The sequence below is a fragment of the Sphaeramia orbicularis genome, chromosome 8 (assembly GCF_902148855.1).
Source record: "Sphaeramia orbicularis chromosome 8, fSphaOr1.1, whole genome shotgun sequence".
NCBI lineage: Eukaryota > Metazoa > Chordata > Actinopteri > Kurtiformes > Apogonidae > Sphaeramia > Sphaeramia orbicularis.
Window position 1 is genome coordinate 9,037,205 of NC_043964.1, and position 25,764 is coordinate 9,062,968.

Below are 25,764 nucleotides of genomic sequence, written 5' to 3' on the forward strand. Positions count from 1 at the left end.
GAGCATAAACCCCTACAATCACAAAACCCTCCCCATAGTTTTCACACAATTTATCCGTAAATACATGTTTCTGTGCGTCAACAATTAAACGTGTGGTGTCCAGCTGAGTGGACATTTTTGCAACTTCATGAAAAATAGGTCCATAAGAATTTTTTTTTTCATTATTTATTTATTTTTCATTATTTTTTAAATTTTTTAAATTACTTTTATTTTATTTTTTTAAATGTATTTTTCAGAAGAACATTTTTAATCACATTGTTTTTTTCATGCCTGAAGAAGAATAAAAACACTCAGGAAAAAAATTTGATTAAGGTTCTCATAATTCGTGCATGAAAGGGTTAATACATGTATGAATAGGTCTCAGTAAGTACTTTCATATGACACGTTACAAATTACAGAAATAAAATTTGCATGACACATGGACTCAAAATGAACATAATTTTTTTCACTTTACACAAATGTACAAAACATACTGTTCTTATAAGAGATTGATCCTAAACGAAACGTAGGGCTTTAGCTATGATGTTAAACTACAACTGTGATCAATATTGGATACAAATGTATAAAAAGATAAGTTTTTATGAACACAAATATGTTGTGACATGGGGACAGCAGTTTGTATCTTTGTTCAGTAGTCAGAATAAAAGACTAAAAGACTTTGCTGGGACTAAAACACTACAAATATATTAATAAACTTTTATTTAACACACATATTACAACTGAAATGATATATATAGCAAATAGCAGAGCATATTTTACAAATAATTTGATTGTACATAACCTTTCTATATTGTTGTACCGTTGAATAATTCATTCCTACAAATTCACAGGTTTCATTTTATATTGATTATATGTTCATATCTTTTCTTCTACAAGTGATACTGGAATTTTGTAAACAGTTCCATAAAATAGAGTTCTTAAGCTTAAATAATGAGCCTATTTGAGAAATGATAGGTGAAACTTTAATTTTTGACACTGATGTTCACTTTTGCTTGATCTGGCGCACATGTGTTTTATACTCCCATGATGCAGTTTGCACCCACTGGTTACCTTCATGGCAAAAATGTAAACACACAAAAATACTGCTATAAAATCATCATACAGCATTTTTTTTTCTTTTTTAACAACTTCAGCCCTTCTCAGAACTACCAAACATTTAACATTAACCTTTTAAATACCAGTTTAATGATATGAAAACAGTGATTTCTTAAAAAAAAAAAAAAAAAAAAAACATGTAAAAAAACCAGAGTATTTTTGTATAATAAATAGAAGGTGGATGGGACATTGGTTGTGATTAGAGCCTTGGCTATGTCAAAGATTAGCAACAAAACTGATTTGATTGCATTAGTATTTTGTAGGATACTCCCTCTGGTTACCATCATGGTCAAAAATGCCCCCTTGACTTCCATTAAAACCACATTATTTAATCTCCCTGCCATGACACAAAAAAATTCTTAAACCATCAAAAGTCATCAAAAACAATGGTTATGCAATCCAGTACTAACTCCTGTGTGTATCATGTGACTAAAACAGACAGAAAAGAAAACATGGAATGTCTAAAAGCACTGTTTTTGTCAGTACAATGCCATAGATATTGATGTAAGAACTGAAGTGATTTTGGTTATTATCAAGAAAACATGGAAAATGGATAGATATCAGCTCTGAAATTAAACTACTATGAGCTATTTTTGTTGTTGTCATTATATTTGTCCAAACAAATGTACCTTTAGTTCGGGCTGCACGATACTGGAAAAAACTGACATTGCAATATTTTTTAATCCTGCGATATATATTGCATTATGAAATAGCTGTGTGGTGCCGATGTAAATGGTCAGACAAATTAGTTGTGTTTCCTCTCATTGTGGCAACAATTGCAAGGCACTATCGACACAGATCATGTGTTTCAGTATCAACCTTCTTGTAGCCGAAATAATTCCAGATAACTGACGTTGCTTTTCTTTTTGGCACCAAGTCTTTGTTTGCGATGATTTTCCATTTGTTTGTTGCTCTTTTTTTTTTTTGTTGAACTTTTTATTTATTCCACCAATATAAAACACATGGAGACGTACAAAAATCACACCAGCCTCAGTCTACAGTCTACAAATCACTCGATCCATGTCACATTACTTTCACTCATAACTACTTATACTACACCTTTTACATATACGTCAAAAACATGTCAAGGTCATATATATTTTACACAGATACCAACAACATTCTTGAAATCTGACTTCTAATATTCCACCAGCACAAATAAGTGTATTTGCAAAACCAAAACAGGTGCTACTGAGGAAAATAAATAGAATAAAATAATTGAGTTACAAAAAAAAAAAAAAAAAGCAATATTAAAAACAAAAAGAGGTATTTAGAGCTCTTGTACCACTTGAATTATTGGTTTCCATCTTCTCTCCAATTTTTCTAGTTTCAGTTGTAACCTTGCAGTAGTTTTTTCCATAATAACAACCTTTTTTACTTTGTCTATCCATTGCGTTATGTTGGGGGGGAGGGGGGGGGAGGGGGTTCAGCCAGTTAATTGTGATCATATTCTTTGCTATTACAAGTAAGACTTTCAATAAAAAGCTACAATCTCTGTCTATCAGATCTTCAGGTAATATTCCAAGTATATACAGGGTTAAATCAAGATGTAGGTCAATACCAAGAAATCTTTTTATTTCTGTTTTCACACACTTCCAAAAATCTTTGATCTGTGGGCAATCCCAAAAATATATGAGTGAAGTCACCCACCATTCCACAGTTCCTCCAACATAAATCTGATGTTTTACTATATTTTGCAGTGACAAATAGAGTGTTAAAGTAACGCACCTTCACTTTCCATTCAAACTCCCTCCATGTTGGACTGTTAGTTAGTTTGTGTCCAGATTTGAACGTTTCTTCCCAATCATCATTCGTTATTAATACATTTGCTTCCAGTTCCCATCTCTCTTTAACATCTATATTATTGTCATTGGATTCATATTGTAGTGCTTTATATATGTCAGGGTAGAGACTGCGATCTGGTAGGATTGGCGATTCTACCAGTAAAGACTCCGATCGTAGTCTCTACCGGTAGAAACTCCGATCAGAGTCTCTACTGGTAGAAACTCCGATCCGAACCCTAACCCTAACCCTAACCCTAACCCCTAACCCTAACCCTTCTACTGGCAGGATCGGAGTTTCTACCAGTAGAGACTCTGATCGGAGTCTCTACTGGTAGAATCGCCGATCCTACCAGATCGCAGTCTCTACCTTTACATATATTTTTGAAATCAGCCCCTTTTTTGACTCTTCTTCTGTAAACGACATGAACAGCTCTTCGACCTTGGTTCGTACTTTTCTTATTCTTTCCCATTCATGTTGCTCATTTTTTAATGTTGTTACCAGCGACTCACTCTACGTGCAGGGGAGTGGTCTGCTTTGGCAAACTAATTAAGAACAATTGTGATTGGTGGATCGCTGTGCAGTGTGTGTCAGGTACCCAGGTTGAAATTACATGAGAACATGTTGAGTTCATTTGCCTCCTACATTGCAGGACCTGCGATGTGACTACTGCGCACATGTACATCATGATGACGATGCTCAAACGATATATTGTGCTGTTCTACCTTTAGTTGTACCAGGCATGAAAATGAACAAGAAATTGGAGAAAACAAGGGTGGTCTAATAATTTTTTCCACGTCTCTATAATCATACATTCTCTAATGTTAACATTTCATTTAAAACTTTTGATTTTTGACATTTTGACTGTATCCCACCAGTTTCAACCATTTTCCTATTTTTGGTACGAAGGTAGTAAATTTAAGGGTTATTGTTCATTAGCAATGTCATGTTTTGAGCCCTTCTCATCTTTGCATGCGTGGTGTATGCCCGAATTCTGACCTCAGCGAATGACTAAAGGATGTTGTAAAAGCCTGGGTATGCTTTTATGTGAGACAAGAGAAAGCAAGATATAGAGAGAGAGGGAGAACAGAGAACCACGCACCGCTGGGAACAGCACAACGCAATTCATTCTAGGAAAATAGCAAGCCTTCCTTTGAGTCCTTTTGAACTGATTCAGAACTTCAGATGATTAATTCACAAAGTGCGAAGCAAAATGATTGCTATTATCACTGCAGGAAAGTCATTAATAAAATTAATAATAATGGGTGTTCAAACCTCACAGATATACCAGAATGGAAATAAAAAGTAATGAAGCAAGCGTGTTTGAGGAAATCTATTACGTTTTCCATATCGTTAGATTAGATGAGGTATGTCGTATTCTTTCATTTTTTTCCATTCAGATCTTAACAATACATCTGATTTTAAGGAGGATGAGAAGTCCATTTAATTCTGGAGTTAACACCACACCAAGCGTGAGTTGCTGGAAGATGAAGCCGCTCGTAACGTGGTCTTTCCCAACAATACAGTACAATAATGTCAAAATGATCCCATCCCCCAAAACAACGCAGAGCAGCGAGCGCTACACTGAGGCTGCAACCCACTCATTCTAAAGATATCACATGTAGACCAGCTCCACGGTGCTTACACAGACACGCGCTCTACGACAGGGGTTTATAATAATCAGTCTACCCTTGACGGGTGAGTAGACATTAAATGTTATTTCAAAGCTTTTCTTTTCACAGAGACATCCTCTAATTGCCTCCAAGACAGACTTTGATGCAGATGTTAAGACACTGCTTCGTCTACATCTCCGTTATCACTTGTCAAATTAAGCTCCAGTAAAGTAAAATAAAGCAGTGGGATGAGTTACATGACAGAGCGCACTTGTTAGGTAGGGGCTAGCGATGGAAAGTTCCTTTGGCTCGGTTCCCAAAGAAGAACCGTCCCTTTCAGCTCCCAAACGGCTCTTAATTTAGTATTATTTGTAACCTATAGTGTACCAAATTTCAGTAACTTCTACAGTAAAAAATTCCAGTTGCTTCTTATTCTAGCAATTTACAAGGTGTATCTGTATATTGCAATGCATTATGGGTAAAAAAAATATTTATGGTAACTTCACACATTCGTCCACAGTATCATATTGTACAATTACAGGATGGTTGTGTTTTCACTTGGTCTGACTGTAAACAATACAAATTACAGTTACACACTAGTTGCTTTTCCATTGGACATCTGCGCAAAACTTTACAGATATTTACTAAATGTCAAAAAAACAGAGGTGTGTAATGTCAGCTTTGCTATTAAATCACAAATTTGTTTATTTATTATTGCGAGATGACACGAGAAGTCATTCCATAAACATGGCGACGAACGTAAATATGGTGTTGATTTACAGATATATTCATTATTATTAAGTATTACCCCTCTATCCCGTACTAAATTAAAAAATTATTTGTTTCCTGGTGTGTCCACACATACCGTGACATGTTTCTTCTTCACTTGTAGTAATGTACATCAACATCCAGTTTTTTAATTCATCTGACTCTAGTTGCGAAAAAAGGTCTTTCCATTGCAGTTTTGCGTGATATACTATTTGCGCTATGCCCAAAAAACCACCTCTTGCCAGCGCAAAAACTTTTAATTGAAAAATGAGAGTTTTGGCGAAGTTGTAGTTTTTCCATTAGGTAAATTTTTATGCGCAAGTTATATTTGCGCAATTTGAGAGTCAATGGAAAAGCGACTAATGCTAGTATTAGAAGGCACCAAGGAGGACATGATGGTGACACAGGAGAGCGAATTCCATATCCACCCACTAATAAAGTGTAAATAAGACATTATTAGCTCACAAAATTAAAATGTGATTCAAGTAGTTCCTTCATGCAATATAATTTGACCATGTAGACGTCTATTTTAACTCAGCGTGTAATGTAGACATGTCAAAACTAGCATTTTAGTAAGAATAATGTTTCTTTATTCGTGTAAGTGACTATATTTCACATTATTTTATCTATCTTAGTCGTGTTTTATACAGAATATACAGGGTGTGGGACTGAGACCGCGCTGTTTTTGCAAATGTTAGCTAGCAGAAAACTGGTTAAGTTAAGCTAATGCTAGCTGCGTGCATTAACCCTGTTCAGAAATGCCTCCAATAGTCCAGGCTCCATTAGCATTGTTAGCACTGTTAGCATGGCTACATGTATATAATTTGACATTTTCACCAAAAACTACCAAATGAATTCATTCATATACTCATTGAAGTAAATGATCTGTGTTCATTTTAGAGCTGCTGGACATCATAGACCAGAACTCTACCCTAAATTAGGAAAAAAAATTGTGGAAAAAAATAAGTTTTATGTATTTATTTTCTAATATACATATTAATTTATCAATATTTGTAACAAAAACTAAGTAACACTGAATGGGTGAAAACAGATTGCAATAAAGGTTATGGGACTTGAATCAATAACAGATTTTTTGGAGTACATAACAGGTGTTAATCACAGATATATTTGCAATATGTGCTTGTGCATTTGTGCAATGCATGATTGTTAATACATTTTTGTGCTTTTCATGACATGTTTTGTGATTATATATACCTCAAATAAACTTTTTTTGTTTGTTTGTTTTTACAAATTTGATGATTTATTGGGTGTGGGTCACTTTTGCATAAAAGGGATAGAATTTTACAATACAGGGCTATTCAAAAAGAATGAACCGATTTCATTACGCAATATTTTAATAAGGAAAAGCAATAGAAAACTCCAGCCAAGTCACAAGTATTTGACTCACAATCAACTTATATTTCCTGTCTTACAAGTGTTCAATGTGTCCACCACTTGCAGCATGGGCAACACCAATGCGATAAGAGGACTCCTCCCAGATGTGTATCAGCATATCATGATCCACTGAGTTGATCGCTGTTGTTATTCGATGTTTAAGGTCATCGAGGTTAGTGGGTAGCAGTGGAACATAAACGTGATCTTTTACGTATCCCCACAAGAAAAAATAATACACAGTGAGGTCTGGGGATGTCACAGGTCAAGCACAAAGAGCATGGTCTTGGGCCCCCTTCCAATGAATCCATCACTGGGGCACTTTTTCATCTAAAAAAGATCAAACTTGGAAAACTCCTCTTTCAAATGGTCACTGACTCATTCCATGACTATGCTTGAGAACTGAAGCAATGCGTCATGAAATTGGTTCATTCTTTTTGAATAACCCTGTAGAAAACTGGTCACTTTTCCATGGGGGTCACTTTTCTATCCGACACCAGCTCTAACCAAGGTTATAATAGTTTTGGATTTTTCATTATAGTTTAGTTTTATTTAGTTTTGACTTTTTTTTCTCTAATTCAGTTAGTTTTAATTAGATTTTAGAGCAGGTTTGCTAGTTTTTATTAGTTTTCATTTTTTTCTAAATGCTTAGTTTTGGTTTAGTTTTATTTTTTTTCATATCTTTAATCTTCTTCGCCGTCGTATTCAAATAAATCCCAGACAGGACTCTGCTGCTTTCTCCCAACTTTAGTCTGCATGTTTCCAGGTAGAGTGGGGACCAGAAGACGACTGGAAACCACAAGTGATGAGAAGTGACGGCCCGAGAATTACCGAATGGTACTGCTAGCTAAAATTGCCAGAGCAAAATAAATCGCTTTCGTCTCAATCAGACGTTGACAAAGACGAAAACGATGGGAATTTTATCCAGAATTTTTAAACGTTTTAGTTAGTTTTGTAAACATACAATACAGTTTCAGTTAGTTATCGTTTTTGCTTTTAATTATAGTTTTTATTTATTTCAGTTAACAAAAATGTTTCTTCAATTCTAGTTTTCGTCATTTCGTTAGTTTTCGATAATAACCTTGGCTCTAACTTGATGGAAGCTGGCTCTTCTGATTCACTAAAAAGCATCGGCTCTCAGAACTGACTCCTATGAGCACAAAGCGTCACTAGTTGGGGCTGTTTGGGGAATGAACAGATCAGATACTCACGGTCAGATAACGGGCGTCCAGCTCCACCTTCTTCTCCAGCTCAGATAGCAGCTCATTATGGAAGGATTTTAACTGGAAAGGAAGAACAAAACCTGTTAAATAACACGTTAATGATTCCTCATCAGTGGACACAAGCATGAACTCGTCTACCCAAAGTTCTACACAGTAAGTTATTAAAATACATGTTTACTCAGTTACTGATGTTTTCCCAACAAAGTCCTGGCCTGTGAAGCCTCTCTGTGCCTGCACACTGTTGTCACTGTTACTGATTCAGCGCTACTTGACACAATGTTAGTCACTAGATTGTAAACTGACCTGCCGGAAAAAAAAACGGACACCCAAATGTTTTCATTGACCGACTCTAGAGTGATGTTTTGCACAAGTGATAGACGGATTCAGTGGGAAGATTAATCAGGCAGATGAAGAAGCATGGTTTTAATGGCTGCCAATTATTTCACAGTAATCAAAAACTGAACATGGCAGACTGGGGAACGACGTTAGCGCTACTCGTTTTAATTTTCTTTTTTTTTTTTTTATTTGCAATAAGCGCATTGCAGACGGAGAGCAGAATACATCTACAGCAGCAAACAGATACAGCGCAGACATAACAGGGTTGGATAAATGTTAACTAAGTTGGGCAATTTTCTGTCTCTTTTGTTAGTATTATTAAATTAGTGTAATCAGATACAAAAGGAACCTCATGCTCTAAATACACTAATCTGCATCAGCCATTGAAAACCCCATATTGGTTGATAATTATACATACATAGAAGCAGTGAGTCCTGAAAATACTGTATGGGGGGGGGGGGTGACGTGGGGTAGAGGCAGCAGATATATACATGGGGGTGGGGTCCATAACTAACATAACTAACACTGGTGTGATGCTTTCAATGTCCAACTTTCAGCTTCTATGCCTCTATTACACCGCGGATCTTGCACAAAATTTTCACAACTTCTAACCTGTATCCACTGGACCCCCTCCACTGCTCTATGCCCCCCCACCAAGAAATGCTGGGCCCCAGGAATTTGTCACGTTTATCCCCCCCTTTATGGTGCCCCAGAATAGAACAGTAAGCGTCAATGCTGAATGGACATTAATGCAAATATTTTGTAAAATGGAGGTTTTTCTCTAGGTTCAGGCAGCTTATCCACACAAAAAATTGCGATTTTTGATAAAGTTTTCGAAAGTGAAGATTTTTATAACTCAGACAAAAGGGACAGATTAGGAAACGATGGCGTCTCACTCCATTTTGCTCATGTCTGTTACTGCTTTGTGTAATGAAGCTTCACCTGAAACATCAAATCCAGGTGTAAATCAGTGTATGACGGACCAGATAGATGTTATGGACTTTTGTTTATAACTAGGGGTGTTAGAAAATATCGGTTCTGCAATATATCGCGATACTTCATTTGACGATACTGTATCGATATTAACCCTTTCATTCATACTGGTCACTACAGTGGACAGTTCTTCTCCAGCTGTTCTCTTGTATATTCATTGGTTTTGTTGTTTTAGTTCCATATCAGCCAACACAGTGGACACTTATGCATATGTAACTTTGCTGTTCTTGATAAACCTGATCTGCAGTAACATGTTTGAGTGTAAATCAATTGTTATTAGACTGTAATTACCATTTTTTCTTTAACCAAATGGGTTTTTTGTATATTATCTCCATGAAGTGAGTAAGAACTAGTACTAGAGTATGTTTAAATATGAGAAAACATCAGATTTGCAGCATTAAAAGTGTTTATATTTCATAGTTTTCACTGTATATCAATAAATACATGTTTCTTTGCTTCAAAAATTAAATGCATCGTATCCATTTGAGTGAACATTTTTGCAGCTCCATGAAAAATAGGTTCATAAAAAGCTGTCAGTTGCATTTTTTTCATGCCTAAAGAGGAATAAAAACAGGGGAGAAAAATCATGATTAAGGTTCTCATAATTCATGCATGAAAGGGTTAAAATGCACTGTACCAATATTTTTAGGTATTTATTCAAATACAGATATGGTGGGGGTTCATTTTTGGTTTTCTTTGTTGTTTATATCTTATTTATTATTATTATTATTATTATTATTATTATTATTATTATTATTATTATTTAACACTGTTTTGTTAAATAATGTTTTTTTGAAGCATCCTAAAAGCACTTTTTACTGTCTGAGAGGCAGATGTTAGTTCCTTTGTTGGGATTGCACAAAAATAATATTATGATGTTAGTTCTGAACTAACAGAATATGAACATTTGAGCAGGATCTTAAACTGTAATGTCTGTAAAACATAATTTAAGTTTTAACACAGGAACATTTTGTGATATAGCATTAGATTCTGTTGTGATCAAATAAAAATGTGTTTAGTGTTTGTGCAGATTTCTGGTGTAATTCAATTCTTCAAGGAAATAATCATTTAAAAAAAAGAAACAAACAAAAAAATGGCCTTTTTAACAGTATCATGATATATAATATTGTGATCCAAATATTGTCATTTGTATCATATCACCAGATTCTTGCCAATACACAGCCCTAGTTATAACTAACCTTGTTGTTGCTGCTCACCTTAATGACAGATCATAGCCTCTGCATGTGTTACACCCACTATTACTCACAGTATCCAGTTTTAAAGGAGTGATATTTTGCTTTTTTAAATGGAATTATGCATTTTAAAACATTTTCCTGTGGTCTACATAAACTGTAAATGCTATACTTGGGTCTGAATTCTTCATTAATTCAACTCCACAGGCCCAATTTGAACCCTATATCTGAGTAATGACACCAGAAAGGTCGTTTTGAGCGCTGGCCCTTTAAATGCACATTAGCCGCCCTCCTCCAGGTTGTTGGCTGTCCTACTCTGTCCTCGTCAATTCAACCAATAACTGAACATTTTAGGTAATCGGCTCAAAGTTTGGACATATTTTCAGTTTTTACTCCAACCACTGCTGCTGACAAACAATTATGTCGTACTCGGAGAAATGTTCGTCGGAAGTCTTGACCTTATATGTGCAAATGTGGTGACGAAACTAGTTATAAAATGTAACAAATTAAGAAGGAATTGAAACTGGTTGTAGAAATCCACTCGTTTTTTGCTAGAATTAATAACATTCTTGTGGTTCAAACACGTTCTATACATGAAATCACCTGCCATGACTAAAATGTCATTAAAATTAAGTTACAATTAAATTGACACTTTGGCAATATTGTCATAGAACTGGCACCACTAGCTAGGTATGAATATAAAGATAGCTTTGCAGCACCTGGAGGGTTCAAATTCAAACTTTATGAACTATTAGGGTCCAAATACACACATAAATGAACCAAAAACTAATAAAAGTGGGTTTAGCAAAGTATGACCCTATTAAATATAGGAAAATTCAAGCTTTATACTGAAAAATGGAAGAAAAAAGAGGGGATAAAATTCTAATAAATGGTGATAAATCACTTAAGAAAGGTAAAATAGGAAGAAAAATTCTTTTGGAAATTGCCGTAAAAGTAGCACTGGGTTAAACTTGTACTGTAATAGTGTAGTAGAGCGGAGAACTGAACTGAAAGCCACAAAAAATGGCTTGTACCAATATACAGTTGTTTTTGCAGTTTGTCTTGTACACTGTAAGCCCAGAAGTTGTATTTACTAAAATACTTTAATTACAAAGTACTTAAATGATTTAGGTTTTATGACATTACTATAAAATGTTAAGTATATTCTATTAATTTGTAGATAAAGTTGAAAGTACGAAAAAGTTTAAGTTGAATGGATTTAAATCACTAAGTTTTAGTCATGACCACACCTTTTTATCTCCGCATTGCATTGTGGGTATTGGGCATGATGTTGAAAATGTGTTCTTTTTCTGTGCAGGGGTTCAGTGCGGTTGTGGTGTTAGTGTTAATTTGGACTTAATGTGTGTATGGCAGTGTTTATTGGCCTTTTTGTGTTTGTTTTTGTATTTTTGTAGAGCTGCACCATGAGTCAGAGCCATAGGAAGAACAACAGGTTTCCTGTTCATCTAAAAATGTTTTTGCATGTTAGAAAATTTAATGTCTTGTCAAATTATAAGCACTTCCTGTACTGGTAAATGACACTGAGCTGATTTCCATCCATGCTATAATATGTGAAGTTTGATTATTACACAAAGTACTTATATATTGCAAAAGATTTTAACTTAAATCAACTTGAAATTGAGTACAATGAACTGATATTAAGTCTAATGAGTATACAAAGCAATTGACATTGCAACAGATTTTATGTTAAAGTAATTTGGCATTTAGTGTGTTGTACTTAAAATAGCAATTCCATTCAAATCAAGTATTTAAGTTTAATACACTCAAGTTTTCATTATTCACTACTTAAATTTTTTAAGGTAACCGGTTTACTCATTTTTTAAAAGTAAACTCAACTTATCCGGTCTTACAGTGTAGATGGAGATATTTTGCAAAACAAAGGTCATGTTTACAGATTTTTTTTAATAAACAGAAAGAAAATATCTGTTTAGAAAAATATCCATGTTAGTGTGAACCTTCTGTGTATGATTGACAGTCCATACAATCTCTGTTCTGACTAAGACTCACTACTTTATCTGCGTTAATACACATGTAAAGCCTAGTTTGACTAATTTATGGCATTTCCAGACCCCTAAAGATTCAAAACATCATCATTTAGCATATCTATGTTTATCTCTTCTCAGATTTTTTTTTCAGTAAACATAGAAAAATAAGAATTGTTCACAATGTTGGTTTTCGGGAACACACAAACCCACTATTTTTACAATCTAAAACTTTAAAACCCATTGACCTTGTGGAATTCAAAACTATTCAAATAATATATAAAGCAAAGAATAATTTACTACCGGGCAATATTCAAGAAATGTTTTGTGAAAGAGAGGGAGGCTATGATTTACGGGGAAAATTAAATTTAAAGATTCATAAAGTACGCACTACATTAAAACGTTTCTGTATCACCATTTGTGGAGTAAAACTGTGGAACAAATTGTGTGTGGAGATAAAACAAATATCAAACATAATTCAGCTTAAAAAAAAAGATATAAAGAATTGATTCTTGAGAGGTACAGTATTTAATAATGACAATGAGGCTTGTTTGTTTATCAATGATGTACTGATAAATCTGCTGTAATTATTGAAGAGAATGTTTGATTTGTTGAGTCGTTTTGTATGACTGTACTGACATGAACACACTGTTGTGGATAATTCATTTACTGCATTATGGATTGTTGTGGTTCGATGCAAAAATTAGGGAAATGGTATAGGCTGATTGTTGTATTAAGTTAATGATAAAGGTGTAAAAGCACTGAGGGGTTGGATTAAATAAGTTTATACTTCTTCCTACTCCTTTTCGACCAAGCAATATTATTATTATTATTATTTTTAAATTTATTTATTTTATTTTATTTCGAACATGCAAAGAAAATAAAACAAAACAAAGCAAATCAAGACATGAACAAAATAACATTTAAATGGACAGAATCTATCTTCAAGCACATACAAGTCTGAATTTTGCATGGTCAAAAAGGAGTAGGAAGAAGTATAAACTTATTTAATCCTACCCCTCAGTCCTTTTACACCTTTTTTTATTAACTTTATACAGCAATTAACTTATACTATTGCCCTAATTTTAGCATTGTACCACAACAATCCTTAATACAGTAACTGAATTATCCACAACATTACATTCATGTCAGTATGGTCATACAAACAGACTCAACAAATCGAACATTTCCTTCAATAATTACAGCAGATTTAACAGTACACTATCAAACACAAACAAAACAAACAAGGCTCATTGTCACTATTTAATACTGTACCTCTCAAGAATCCATTCTTTATATCTTTTTTTTTAAACTGAATTATATTCGATATTTGTTTTATCTTCACACACAATTTGTTCCACAGTTTTACTCCACAAATGGTGATACAGAAACTTTTTAATGTAGTGCGTATTTTATGAATCTTTAAATTTAATTTTCCCCGTAAATCATAGCCTCCCTCTCTTTCACAAAACATTTCTTGAATATTGCCCGGTAGTAAATTGTTTTTAGCTTTATATACTATTTGAATAGTGTTGAATTCCACAAGGTCAATGAGTTTTAAGATTTGAGATTGTAAAAATAGTGGATTTGTGTGCTCCCGAAAACCAACATTGTGAACAATTCTTATTGCTCTTTTTTGCAATATAAAAATCCTATGTAATGAACTTGTGTATGTGTTTCCCCATACCTCCGAACAGTAACTTAAATATGGTAAGAACAATGAATTGTACAGAATCTGAAGTGATTTCTGATCTGCTGATATTCAGACTTGTATGTGCTTGACGATAGATTCTGTCCATTTAAATGTTATTTTGTTTCTGTCTTAATTTGCTTTTTTTTGCCTTATTTTTCTTTGCATGTTCGAAATAAAAAAAAAAATTAAAAAAAAAGAATATATCTGTTTAAACAAATATCCGTGTTAGTGTGGACCTTTTGTGTATGTTTGACAGTCCATACAATCTCTGTTCTGACAAAAACTAAATATTTTATCTGCATTAATACATATGTAAAGCCTAGTTTGATTAATTTATGGCATTTCCAGTTCCCTAATGTTTCAAAACATCATCATTTAGGACATATCCGTGTTTGTCTCTTTGTCATGTGTATTGTACGTTGCCCACAGAGGCTGGACACAGATTTGTGTCTTAGTAGAACAGATTTGTTGAGGAGCATCACAGACCAGCCCTATCATTCATCTAAATTGCAAATCTGAAGCAAATTTTCTGAAAAATCCCCAAATGCAAATGCAAATCATGTGCCTTTCATAAACTGGTTTGGGGTAATCTAATATTCTAGGTTTCCATGTGTCATCAGCAGGTGGCAGTGTAGGCTACTGCGCTACACAGGGGTTTCACAGGAAAAGAAGAAGCAGAGCATTTGGTTGTCTTCTTCTATTTTCACAGATAAGACAGGATTAGATCTCATCAGTCCACTCTGTTTACTGTACCACCACACATGCTTTCACACCTTATCGGAATATCAGGGAAGACAGCAGCAAACATATGACTACCTGTAATTATTATAATGGTCATTTCCTTTTCCTCTACGGTCAATGACTCAAGCAACCACGTTACCATTTTTTTTTTTTTTTTTAATAGAATGTTGCTATTTCCATAACATTTTTCACTGCAAAATCTCAAAATAATAAATAAGCTGCTTTTTTACCATCAAATGTGTATTACATAAATTTATGGTAATGTACCGAATGTTGCAGAAGGTGGAAATCGTCTGGTCCAATAGTAATATTTAAATATATATGTATGCACAGATATGGGTATTTATGTATAAATGCACCTTAGTATGATTTTTTTATTCCCATTTAACCCATAAAGACCCAAACAGCTACTGACGACCAAAATTATCTACTCATCTAAACTGTTTAATACCTATTGATCCACTAATCCTATAAATACGTGTAAATAATTGGTGTAAAATGCAGTTTTTCATCTTTTCATGCTCATCAGATATGACCATTTGGATGTTCAGAGGCTCTGTAGTTACCATGGAAACACTGTCATCTTCTGCAACATTGACTCACCAGTTGGTTCAATGACAGTGGAAGGAGACACATGGTTTTATGTTCAGTTATTGATATATTTGCTGAAAAAAAGGCCACTTTTTCTTCTGTTTTCGGTTTCTGATACGATATTCCTCAACTTTAATCTGAGCTTTTATGAACATCTACATGATCAGTGTATTAAATATAGGAAAATACATCATTTTCACTGAAAAAACACAAAATACAGAGGATAAAATTAAAAATAAATTAAAATAAATGGTGATAGAGAGTTGAATATCTGTATGAAAAAAAATTTAACTGTCATAAAAGTAGCACTGGGTCTTTATGGGTTAATTTTGTTGTTTTTCTGGACATGTTAACTCTATTTTCCATGCTTTTGGTAGTTATCTTCCCATGTCCATCTTTATGTTGAATGTACTTCAATAGGGTTTGTGTGGCCGCAGGAAAATGTCCCTACACTGTGAAAAAATACAATGAATCTTGAAATATCTTCAGTGGTATTATAATATGACATTATGAGACGTTACAAGTGGTGTAGTACTCTTCGTAGCTCCAACCCTTTGAGCTTAGAATACCAACCATCTCCTTTTTCCGTTTGCATGTTCAGAGGCTCTGTAGTTACCATGGAAACACTGTCATCTTCTACAACATTGATTCACATGGAAATGACCATGGTTTCATGTTCAGTTATTGATATATTTGCTGAAAAACAGTCACTTTTTCTTCAGTTTTCTCTGTTTCTCGTAATATCCTTCAACTTTAATCTGAGCTTTTATGAACATCTACATGATCAGTGAATTAAAAATAGGGAAATACATATTTTTTACTGAAAAAGCACAAAATACAGAGGATAATATTGTGATAAATGCTGATAAATCACCTAAGAAGTATTAAATGTAGGAAAAAAAAATTGTAACTGCCATAAAAGTAGCACTGGGACTTTATGGGTTAATTAATTTATTTTTTTAGTTTTTGGTGAGTTATTTCCCCAAGTCCACCTTTATGTTAAATGTACTTTAATTAGGGGTGTAAGAAAATATCGTGATATTTCATTTCACAATACTGTATCAATATTAAAAAGTACTGTATTGATATTTTTAGGTATTTATTCAAATCTAGATTTTGTGGAGGTTCATTTTTTGTTATTTTTGTTTTTCTTTCTTGTTTATATTTTATTTATTATTATTTAACACTCTTTTATTAAATAATGTTAATTCCTTTGTTGGGATTGTACAAAAATAATGTTCTGATGTTAGTTCTGAACTAATAGAATATGAACATTTGAACAGGATCTTAAATTGTAATGTCTGTAAAACATAATAGAAGTTTTTACACGAGAAAGTTTTGTGATATAGCATTAGATCCTGTTGTGATCAAATACAAATGTGTTTAGTGTTTGAGCATATTTCTGGTGTAATTCAACTCTTCAACAAAAAAGAAACAAACCAAAAAAATTGCCTCTAACAGTATCATGATTTATCGTGATATATCATATCGTGATCCTAGTACTGGGATTTGTATCGTATCGCCAGATTCTTGCCAATATACAGCCCTAACTTTAATAGGGTTTGTGTGGCTGCAGGAAAATGTCCCTACACTCTGAAACAACACAACGAATCTTGAAATATCTTCAGTGGTATTATAATATGACATTATGAGACGTTACAAGTGGTGTAGTACTCTTCGTAGCTCCAACCCTTTGAGCTTAGAATACCAACCATCTCCTTTTTCCGTTTGCATGTTCAGAGGCTCTGTAGTTACCATGGAAACACTGTCATCTTCTACAACATTGATTCACATGGAAATGACCGTGGTTTCATGTTCAGTTATTGATATATTTGTTGAAAAATAGTCACTTTTTCTTCAGTTTTCTCTGTTTCTCGTAATATCCTTCAACTTTAATCTGAGCTTTTATGAACATCTACATGATCAGTGAATTAAAAATAGGGAAATACATATTTTTTACTGAAAAAGCACAAAATACAGAGGATAATATTGTGATAAATGCTGATAAATCACCTAAGAAGTATTAAATGTAGGAAAAAAAAATTGTAACTGCCATAAAAGTAGCACTGGGACTTTATGGGTTAATTAATTTATTTTTTTAGTTTTTGGTGAGTTATTTCCCCAAGTCCACCTTTATGTTAAATGTACTTTAATTAGGGGTGTAAGAAAATATCGTGATATTTCATTTCACAATACTGTATCAATATTAAAAAGTACTGTATTGATATTTTTAGGTATTTATTCAAATCTAGATTTTGTGGAGGTTCATTTTTTGTTATTTTTGTTTTTCTTTCTTGTTTATATTTTATTTATTACTATTTAACACTCTTTTATTAAATAATGTTAATTCCTTTGTTGGGATTGTACAAAAATAATGTTCTGATGTTAGTTCTGAACTAATAGAATATGAACATTTGAACAGGATCTTAAACTGGAATGTCTGTAAAACATAATTGAAGTTTTTACACGAGAAAGTTTTGTGATATAGCATTAGATCCTGTTGTGATCAAATAAAAATGTGTTTAGTGTTTGAGCATATTTCTGGTGTAATTCAACTCTTCAACAAAAAAGAAACAAACCAAAAAAATTGCCTCTAACAGTATCATGATTTATCGTGATATATCATATCGTGATCCTAGTACTGGGATTTGTATCGTATCGCCAGATTCTTGCCAATATACAGCCCTAACTTTAATAGGGTTTGTGTGGCCGCAGGAAAATGTCCCTACACTGTGAAAAAATACAATGAATCTTGAAATATCTTCAGTGGTATTATAATATGACATTATGAGACGTTACAAGTGGTGTAGTACTCTTCGTAGCTCCAACCCTTTGAGCTTAGAATACCAACCATCTCCTTTTTCCGTTTGCATGTTCAGAGGCTCTGTAGTTACCATGGAAACACTGTCATCTTCTACAACATTGATTCACATGGAAATGACCGTGGTTTCATGTTCAGTTATTGATATATTTGCTGAAAAATAGTCACTTTTTCTTCAGTTTTCTCTGTTTCTCGTAATATCCTTCAACTTTAATCTGAGCTTTTATGAACATCTACATGATCAGTGAATTAAAAATAGGGAAATACATATTTTTTACTGAAAAAGCACAAAATACAGAGGATAATATTATGATAAATGCTGATAAATCACCTAAGAAGTATTAAATGTAGGAAAAAAAAATTGTAACTGCCATAAAAGTAGCACTGGGACTTTATGGGTTAATTTATTTATTTTTTTAGTTTTTGGTGAGTTATTTCCCCATGTCCACCTTTATGTTAAATGTACTTTAATTAGGGGTGTAAGAAAATATCGTGATATTTCATTTCACAATACTGTATCAATATTAAAAAGTACTGTATTGATATTTTTAGGTATTTATTCAAATCTAGATTTTGTGGAGGTTCATTTTTTGTTATTTTTGTTTTTCTTTCTTGTTTATATTTTATTTATTATTATTTAACACTCTTTTATTAAATAATGTTAATTCATTTGTTGGGATTGCACAAAAATAATGTTAAATAATGAACATTTGAACAGGATCTTAAATTGTAATGTCTGTAAAACATAATAGAAGTTTTTACACGAGAAAGTTTTGTGATATAGCATTAGATCCTGTTGTGATCAAATACAAATGTGTTTAGTATTTGTGCATATTTGTGGTGTAATTCAATTCTTCAACAAAAAAGAAACAAACCAAAACATTGCCTCTTTAACAGTATCATGATATATCGTGATCCTAGTATTGTGATTTGTATCGTATCGCCAGATTCTTGCCGATACACAGCCCTAACAACGTGGCCGCAGGAAAATGTCCCTACACTCTGAAACAACACAACGAATCTTGAAATATCTTCAGTGGTATTATAATATGACATTATGAGACGTTACAAGTGGTGTAGTACTCTTCGTAGCTCCAACCCTTTGAGCTTAGAATACCAACCATCTCCTCGAGCTGCACTTGGATCTGTCTGTGGACCTCAGCCATCTGGAACAGCACATCCCCTGCACAGAGAGAAAACCAGAGACAGGGAGACAATACATGAACAACCCTCCAACTGCAATGGCATCTATAGAACACAAAAGAAGAAAGGTGGAAAATGGAATCAGAGGTTTGAGAGGAGGAGGTAGAAAGAAGAGAAACCCCGGCAACACGTGCAACACTCATGCACTACAACAAGACACACAAGGACGAGAGACGAAGAACTCGGACGATGAAGAACACGATGGGAGTGGAATTTGGTACAAGACGACATTAAACAAAGACGATAAAACAATACCAAGGCATGGCAGATGAGAAAAAATAAATAAATAAATAAATAAATAAAATGAACAAGCTGCGAGAGACAATATGCTGAAAATGAAATTAAATTCTGGTTCTTCGAGTGTTACGGTACTGATCAAACATATTGCCCGTCTTATTTTGATTTCTCTAAATATCAGGCAATGTGACTTCTACAACAGAAAAACAACTGAAAGGGAGGGAGATTTAGGTTTTCACAAAAAAATAAAAAATAAGGAGTAGAAAATACAACCAAAACAGGAGGAAAGTAGATAAGTAGAATCATGCAGCTAGTGAGAGTGGTTTATTTTCATATACCTACAGGCTGCCTCTTCTGAATATGCAGTGCACCATCAAGAAAAGGAACACAAAGAGCTACATTGAGTGAGAGACACAAACACATAAAGAGACCTGGTGGAAAGACAGTGTGAGGCCTACAAAAAAGATGACACACACATATATAAAGCCCTTTATTCTAAGCTTTTTTTTTTTTTTTTTTGCCTTTAAAGCTGCAGCCCCTAAGGTATGTGGCTTCGATCGTCAACAATATAAAATCACAGATAAATGCTATTCTACCACCATCTGACTGGATCAATTGATACAACACCGCAGAGAAAGTACTGGACATTTGTGAGTAGGAGCTACATCCTGAAGTGCAACACACCGCACATCAGATTTGTTTTTGTTTTTTTTTTGTTTTGTTTTTTTAATATATTTTCTCATTTCACACTCCCCCTGCTGTGTCCTCTTTTTATTTTGAAGCTGACCTGTACGAATGCATCTCAAACCATCTCGAAATGCTTTGTAAGTGAAATGAGAGCTACGGCTGAGACACAAACTTCAGTGCAGCTCGTCGCCAGAAGGATTTAGGGAGTTTTTGAGCAGACAGCGTGTGTGTGTGTGTGTATATAATGCAAATTGCTGCAGACAAAAGGCAAAGGAGATGACTGTGATGGAGCTGACTTTTAAGTGCTCAAAAAGAATAACAAAAGCAGTGAAGCAGACTGGAAGGTGCAACATTATGCAGGCAAGAGTCTGTGACAAAGATGTTGGGAATAACCAGTTAAAAGGTGAGCGTAATTGCTAAAGCGTCTTAGTTTATGTACGATGAAAAATGTCTGGAGGATATAATACACTAACACTTCGCAGTCATCTGTCAATGAATGTGTTATTACCTCCACCAAGGAGGTTATGTTTTTGCCAGGGTTTGTTTGTTTGTCTGTCTGTTTGTTTGTCTGTCCGTTAGTGTGCAACATAACTCAAAAAGTTATGGACAGATTTGGATGAAATTTTCAGGGTTTGTTGGAAATGGGATAAGGAAGAAATGATTAAATTTTGGTGGTGATCGGGGGTGGGTGGGTGGGGCCCACGGGGGAGCCCATTTCCAACAAACCCTGAAAATTTCATCAAAATCTGTCCATAACTTTTTGAGTTATGTTGCACACTAACGGACACACAAACAGACAGACAAACAAACAAACAAACCCTGGCAAAAACATAACTTCCTTGGCATGGGGGGGCCCACGGGGGGGGGGGGGGGCCACTGATCAGCCTTGGCGGAGGTCTGCGCTCTCCGAGTGCTTCTAGTTTGAATTTAATTTAGCCCTATTAGGGTTCTTTTCACTTTTTCCCCCATCTATCTATTTATTTATTTATCTATGTATTTAGTGTTTCTATTCCAACTACTACACTGGGTTACAAAGAAATGTTTTTTGCAAGGTGTCTAGGTTTTTTCAACTGAATTAGGACCATTTTGCACTGCTAAATCTGTTTTTCTCAATCAGGTCAGGGTTTTTTTTGCTAATTTGATTTTGAAAAATTTGATCTTCTCACAAAATTGATTACATTTTTGTGACTTTATCAGTTGATTTTTTATATAGTTCTCCCCCAAAATAGGTTTTAAGTGAAAAAAAATCATTTTCTAACATGATGTATTTATTAAGTGTTACAAACTGTAGCAGAATACGTCAGGCTTATTTTTGCAAGATCTTCTAGTCGAAGTCATTTCATTCACCTGTAATATTAAAAAAAAATATTAATCATAAACTGGCAAAAGTAAAATCTTCAGAACTCGTTTATTGCAAGAAATATGAAATAATTTTGTATCATATAATGTGAAAATGCCCATAAATGTAAGCAAAAATGTTAAAAAGCCAATATGTAGCATAGTTCAGAAAGTTGACCTGATTGAGCAAAATTAATGTGATTTTTGGATTCAGCACACCAAAATTATCCTAAATCAGCTCAAAAAACTTAAACAATAAATTTGTTGTTGACCAGCGTTATTACTGTATTACCACTATTATTCATTTCTTTTTACTCTTTATATTAAAATAAGATATAATCACCTAAAGAGTAACTTTTCAGTGAGATAAAACAACTTATTTTTAGACAATAGATCTGGAAAATCCTATTTCAAAAACACTTATCAAGATAATTTTCACTTGTTCCATTGGCAGATTTTTTTTGATTGAATTAAGCAAAAAATCTTGAATTAAGCCGAAAAAATCTGCCAATGGAACAAGTGAAAATGATCTTGGATTAGTTTTGCAGGTAAGGGTGAGAATGACCCCCACCCGAACCTGATGCAGAAACCCAGAGGAGCAGGAAGGGGGTGAGAAAACCATAGAAAACGCCTATGTAAAGATACGCTTCTATGTCAAATATTTGTTTTTCATTCATTCATTCATTTTCTGAACCTGCTTTATCCTCACTAGGGTCACGGGGGTCGCTTGGAGCCTATCCCAGCTACATAGGGGCGAAGGCGGGGTACACCCTGGACAAGTCGCCAGTTCATCACAGGGCTGAACATATAGAGACAAACAATCACTCTCACATTCACACCTATGGGCAATTTAGATTAACCAATTAACCTATCAGTGCATGTGTTTGGATGGTGGGAGGAAGTCGGAGTACCCGGAGAGAACCCACGCAGACACGGGGAGAACATGCAAACTCCACACAGAAAGGTCCCACCCCCCGTCGACTGGTGTTGGAATCGAACCCAAGACCTTCTTGCTGTGAGGCACGAGTGCTGACCACTGCACCACCGTGTCGCCCATATTGTTTTTTTTTTACAATTTTAGTTTTATATACCTAATATTTGGAAGCAATATTCACTTTTAAAGTCTTTGAAAAGGTTCATTAAGCATCTTTGCATTATTTATGCAATAAATTATATACATTTTTCAAAATCGGATTTTATATTGTTTGTGTTTTTTGTCCTTTTGTGTTGCTATACAGGGTGGGGAAGCAAAATTTACAATATTTTGAGGCAGGGATTGAAAGACAGTGTATGACCTATTAGTTTATTGAAAGTCATGAGAATTTATTTGCCACAAGAAAATTTATATAATAGAAAATGTTTTTATTCTATGTGTCCTCCTTCTTTCTCAATAACTGCCTTCACACGCTTCCTGAAACTTGCGCAAGTGTTCCTCAAATATTCGGGTGACAACTTCTCCCATTCTTCTTTAATAGTATCTTCCAGACTTTCTGGTAATAGTTTTGCTCATAGTCATTCTCTTCTTTCCATTATAAACAGTCTTTATGGACACTCCAACTATTTTTGAAATCTCCTTTGGTGTGACGAGTGCATTCAGCAAATCACACACTCTTTGACGTTTGCTTTCCTGATTACTCATATGGGCAAAAGTTTCTGAAAAGGTATGGATAATAGTGTTAGGTATGATTATGACATCAATATATGTTTGGTTTCAAAACAATTGACGCAGTGCCTGCTGAGAAAAAACAACTAAATGTTCATTGTACATTTTGCTTCCCCACCCTGTAGTAGTGAAAAAATAATAGGCAGATGATATAGATGACAACAAAGCACATTTATAAAAGTAACTGAGAACTGGAATGGTATTATTAAGTACTCATATCGGTACTCTGTATCGGCAAGTACTCAAATGTAAGTACTCGTACTCATACTGAAAAAAAGTGGCATCAGTGCATCCCTAATTTTCAACGACCCTGTTTACCTGTGTACAACAAAACGGTGTTAAAAATGGCACGATCAGTTCAGAGCAGTGCTTCTACACCTGATGACGCATCAGTGTGAGCCCATGACAGCCAGGCCGTTTGCCCATGTGCAACCTGCGTGCTGATCTTGTGCATCACAGGAGCAGAGAAGCAGGCCAAAGCATCCTGTCAGTTCCCAGCAGGCCCGCTAAGCAGCTTACAAATACTCATCCCTGATCACAGCCCTTCAGGCTTAGAAACTCTGGCACTCTGTTGGTGGCTTCAAACTAGCTGGATCAATTAACAAATGAGTAGCCCATCACTGTATTGCAGACGCACATCGATACACACATAAGACTCACACACGTCAAGTAAACTGGCAGTAAGATCGTCTGTTTACAAGGAGCCAGAAAGGTAAAGAATGAATGAATCTGGGAGCGATCTCATCCTGTCATCTGCAGTTTCATTACTGCACAATGTACGATGCCAAAGGAAGGGAAAAAAAAAAAAAACCTCACACTTTGGAGATGCAAATAGTTGCTATGGCAACAGAAAATTGGACTGCAACCTTCAGGGGTACTTTACAGTGGAGAATTCAATCAAAAATCAATAAACAGGCACAATATGAAACAGTCAAAGTGTTGTGCAAGTTATTGTTCCATGCAGAAAATATCTGGCAGGCATGACACAACCTGTGAGACTTAGCGTAAGACCTGCCAGCCTGACACGGATATCCGCATACCAGCAAAGAGCAACATGACAGACGGGTCGATAGCCACGGTGACAGGCTCATGGACGCCGACGAAACGTGCACGCCCGGGCACTCACAATCACAAAAAAAAAAAAAAAAAAAAAAAAAAACGCACAGTAAATAATAAACTCTCAAAGACTTGTCATTAGTGTGTCAATATTTCCTGGCTCACTTCCATCCTACCTCTGTCCCTCACTGACAGAAAACAATAGCTGCTTTGTGCAAAAGGTGAGCTCAGGCTGATCTGCACCTGCGGCTCGGCAACAAGCAGGCACAAGCCTCCCAGCTTAAAGTCCTGAGTCAGAGAAGGAAACATAGAAACAGAACTTTGGTCCATGTGAACAGACTGTCCAATGAAGTATGACATCAGCTTGTGTAGCTGTATTGACTGCTTGTGTAACAGCGGCGATGATACACCCACACATTAGAGAGAAACAGAATATGAGAATGTGGGCTATGGTGCAGGAAAAAAAATAAATAAATAAAAGTGGAAGTTTGCAATGTTCAACAGAGAGAACAAGAGAGACCGAGATGGAGGGAGGGAGGGAATGGAGGTGGATAGAGAGAGAGAGAGACACTGAATCACTGGTGAAGGTCAAGCTGGATTCACTACGGGTTGTCATGGAAGCAGGATAATGCTAGGGTCGTTGCTATGGGAGAAGTTGAGAGATGAGGGGCAGCGGCTGAAAAGTGTTGCATTACAAAACACCGCTCAAAAGATCTTCCCCCTTACTGTCAGCTATCATTACATCAGTCTGCACTTCCCTGGGGAGGAGAGCGGAGTGTGAGCCACCTGGGGAGAGTGTGTAGATTTGTGTCTGTACGCACACCTGTGTTTTGTACGCGACTACCAGAGCGGTGATGTTGACGCTTACCTACACAGGCGCACAGTTGCTTAAGTCACAAGGGAAGCAAACAAGTGGGCAAGTATAATCGGACAGCGGGATTATGTGTGAGACGGAGATAATAGCCGAGAGTCTGGGTGGCCGTGTGTATTTGTGTACATGTGTCTAAGTGCACACTATGTAAAACCACAACACACAAACACAGCTAATCCCACAGTGACGGCAACTTATGATTAGAACTCATTCACCGCACACAATCATTTTATAGTTTTGTAAACTGAATGGTAGACTGGGTTGGAACTGTTTTCCCACTTTACTCACAGGAGAGAAATATTTGATGTATATCCTCCTGAGACCCAGCAGTGCATTTTTGTTCTCTTTAGTGGACGAGTGTTTCACAGCTCTACTAAAAAAAAAAAAAAAAAAAAAAAAAAAATGCTGCCCACTGCAAAGAACATTCCTTAAAAAAAGAAAAAAAATGGATCTGGAAAACTGTTA

The 25,764-nt window shown here is 35.1% G+C and overlaps 1 protein-coding gene across 2 annotated transcripts in view; it reads right to left on the reverse strand.

The window, feature by feature from the left end:
- baiap2a (BAR/IMD domain containing adaptor protein 2a) overlaps window positions 1–25,764 on the reverse strand; it is a 197,556-nt gene that overhangs the window by 67,079 nt on the left and 104,713 nt on the right. For both annotated transcript variants that reach the window (XM_030141211.1, XM_030141212.1), the window contains exons 4-5: window positions 19,366–19,427; window positions 7,862–7,933 (exon numbers count right to left, since the gene is read on the reverse strand). In XM_030141211.1, the coding sequence (XP_029997071.1) occupies window positions 7,862–7,933; window positions 19,366–19,427 (134 nt within the window). The remainder of the gene's footprint in view (window positions 1–7,861; window positions 7,934–19,365; window positions 19,428–25,764) is intronic.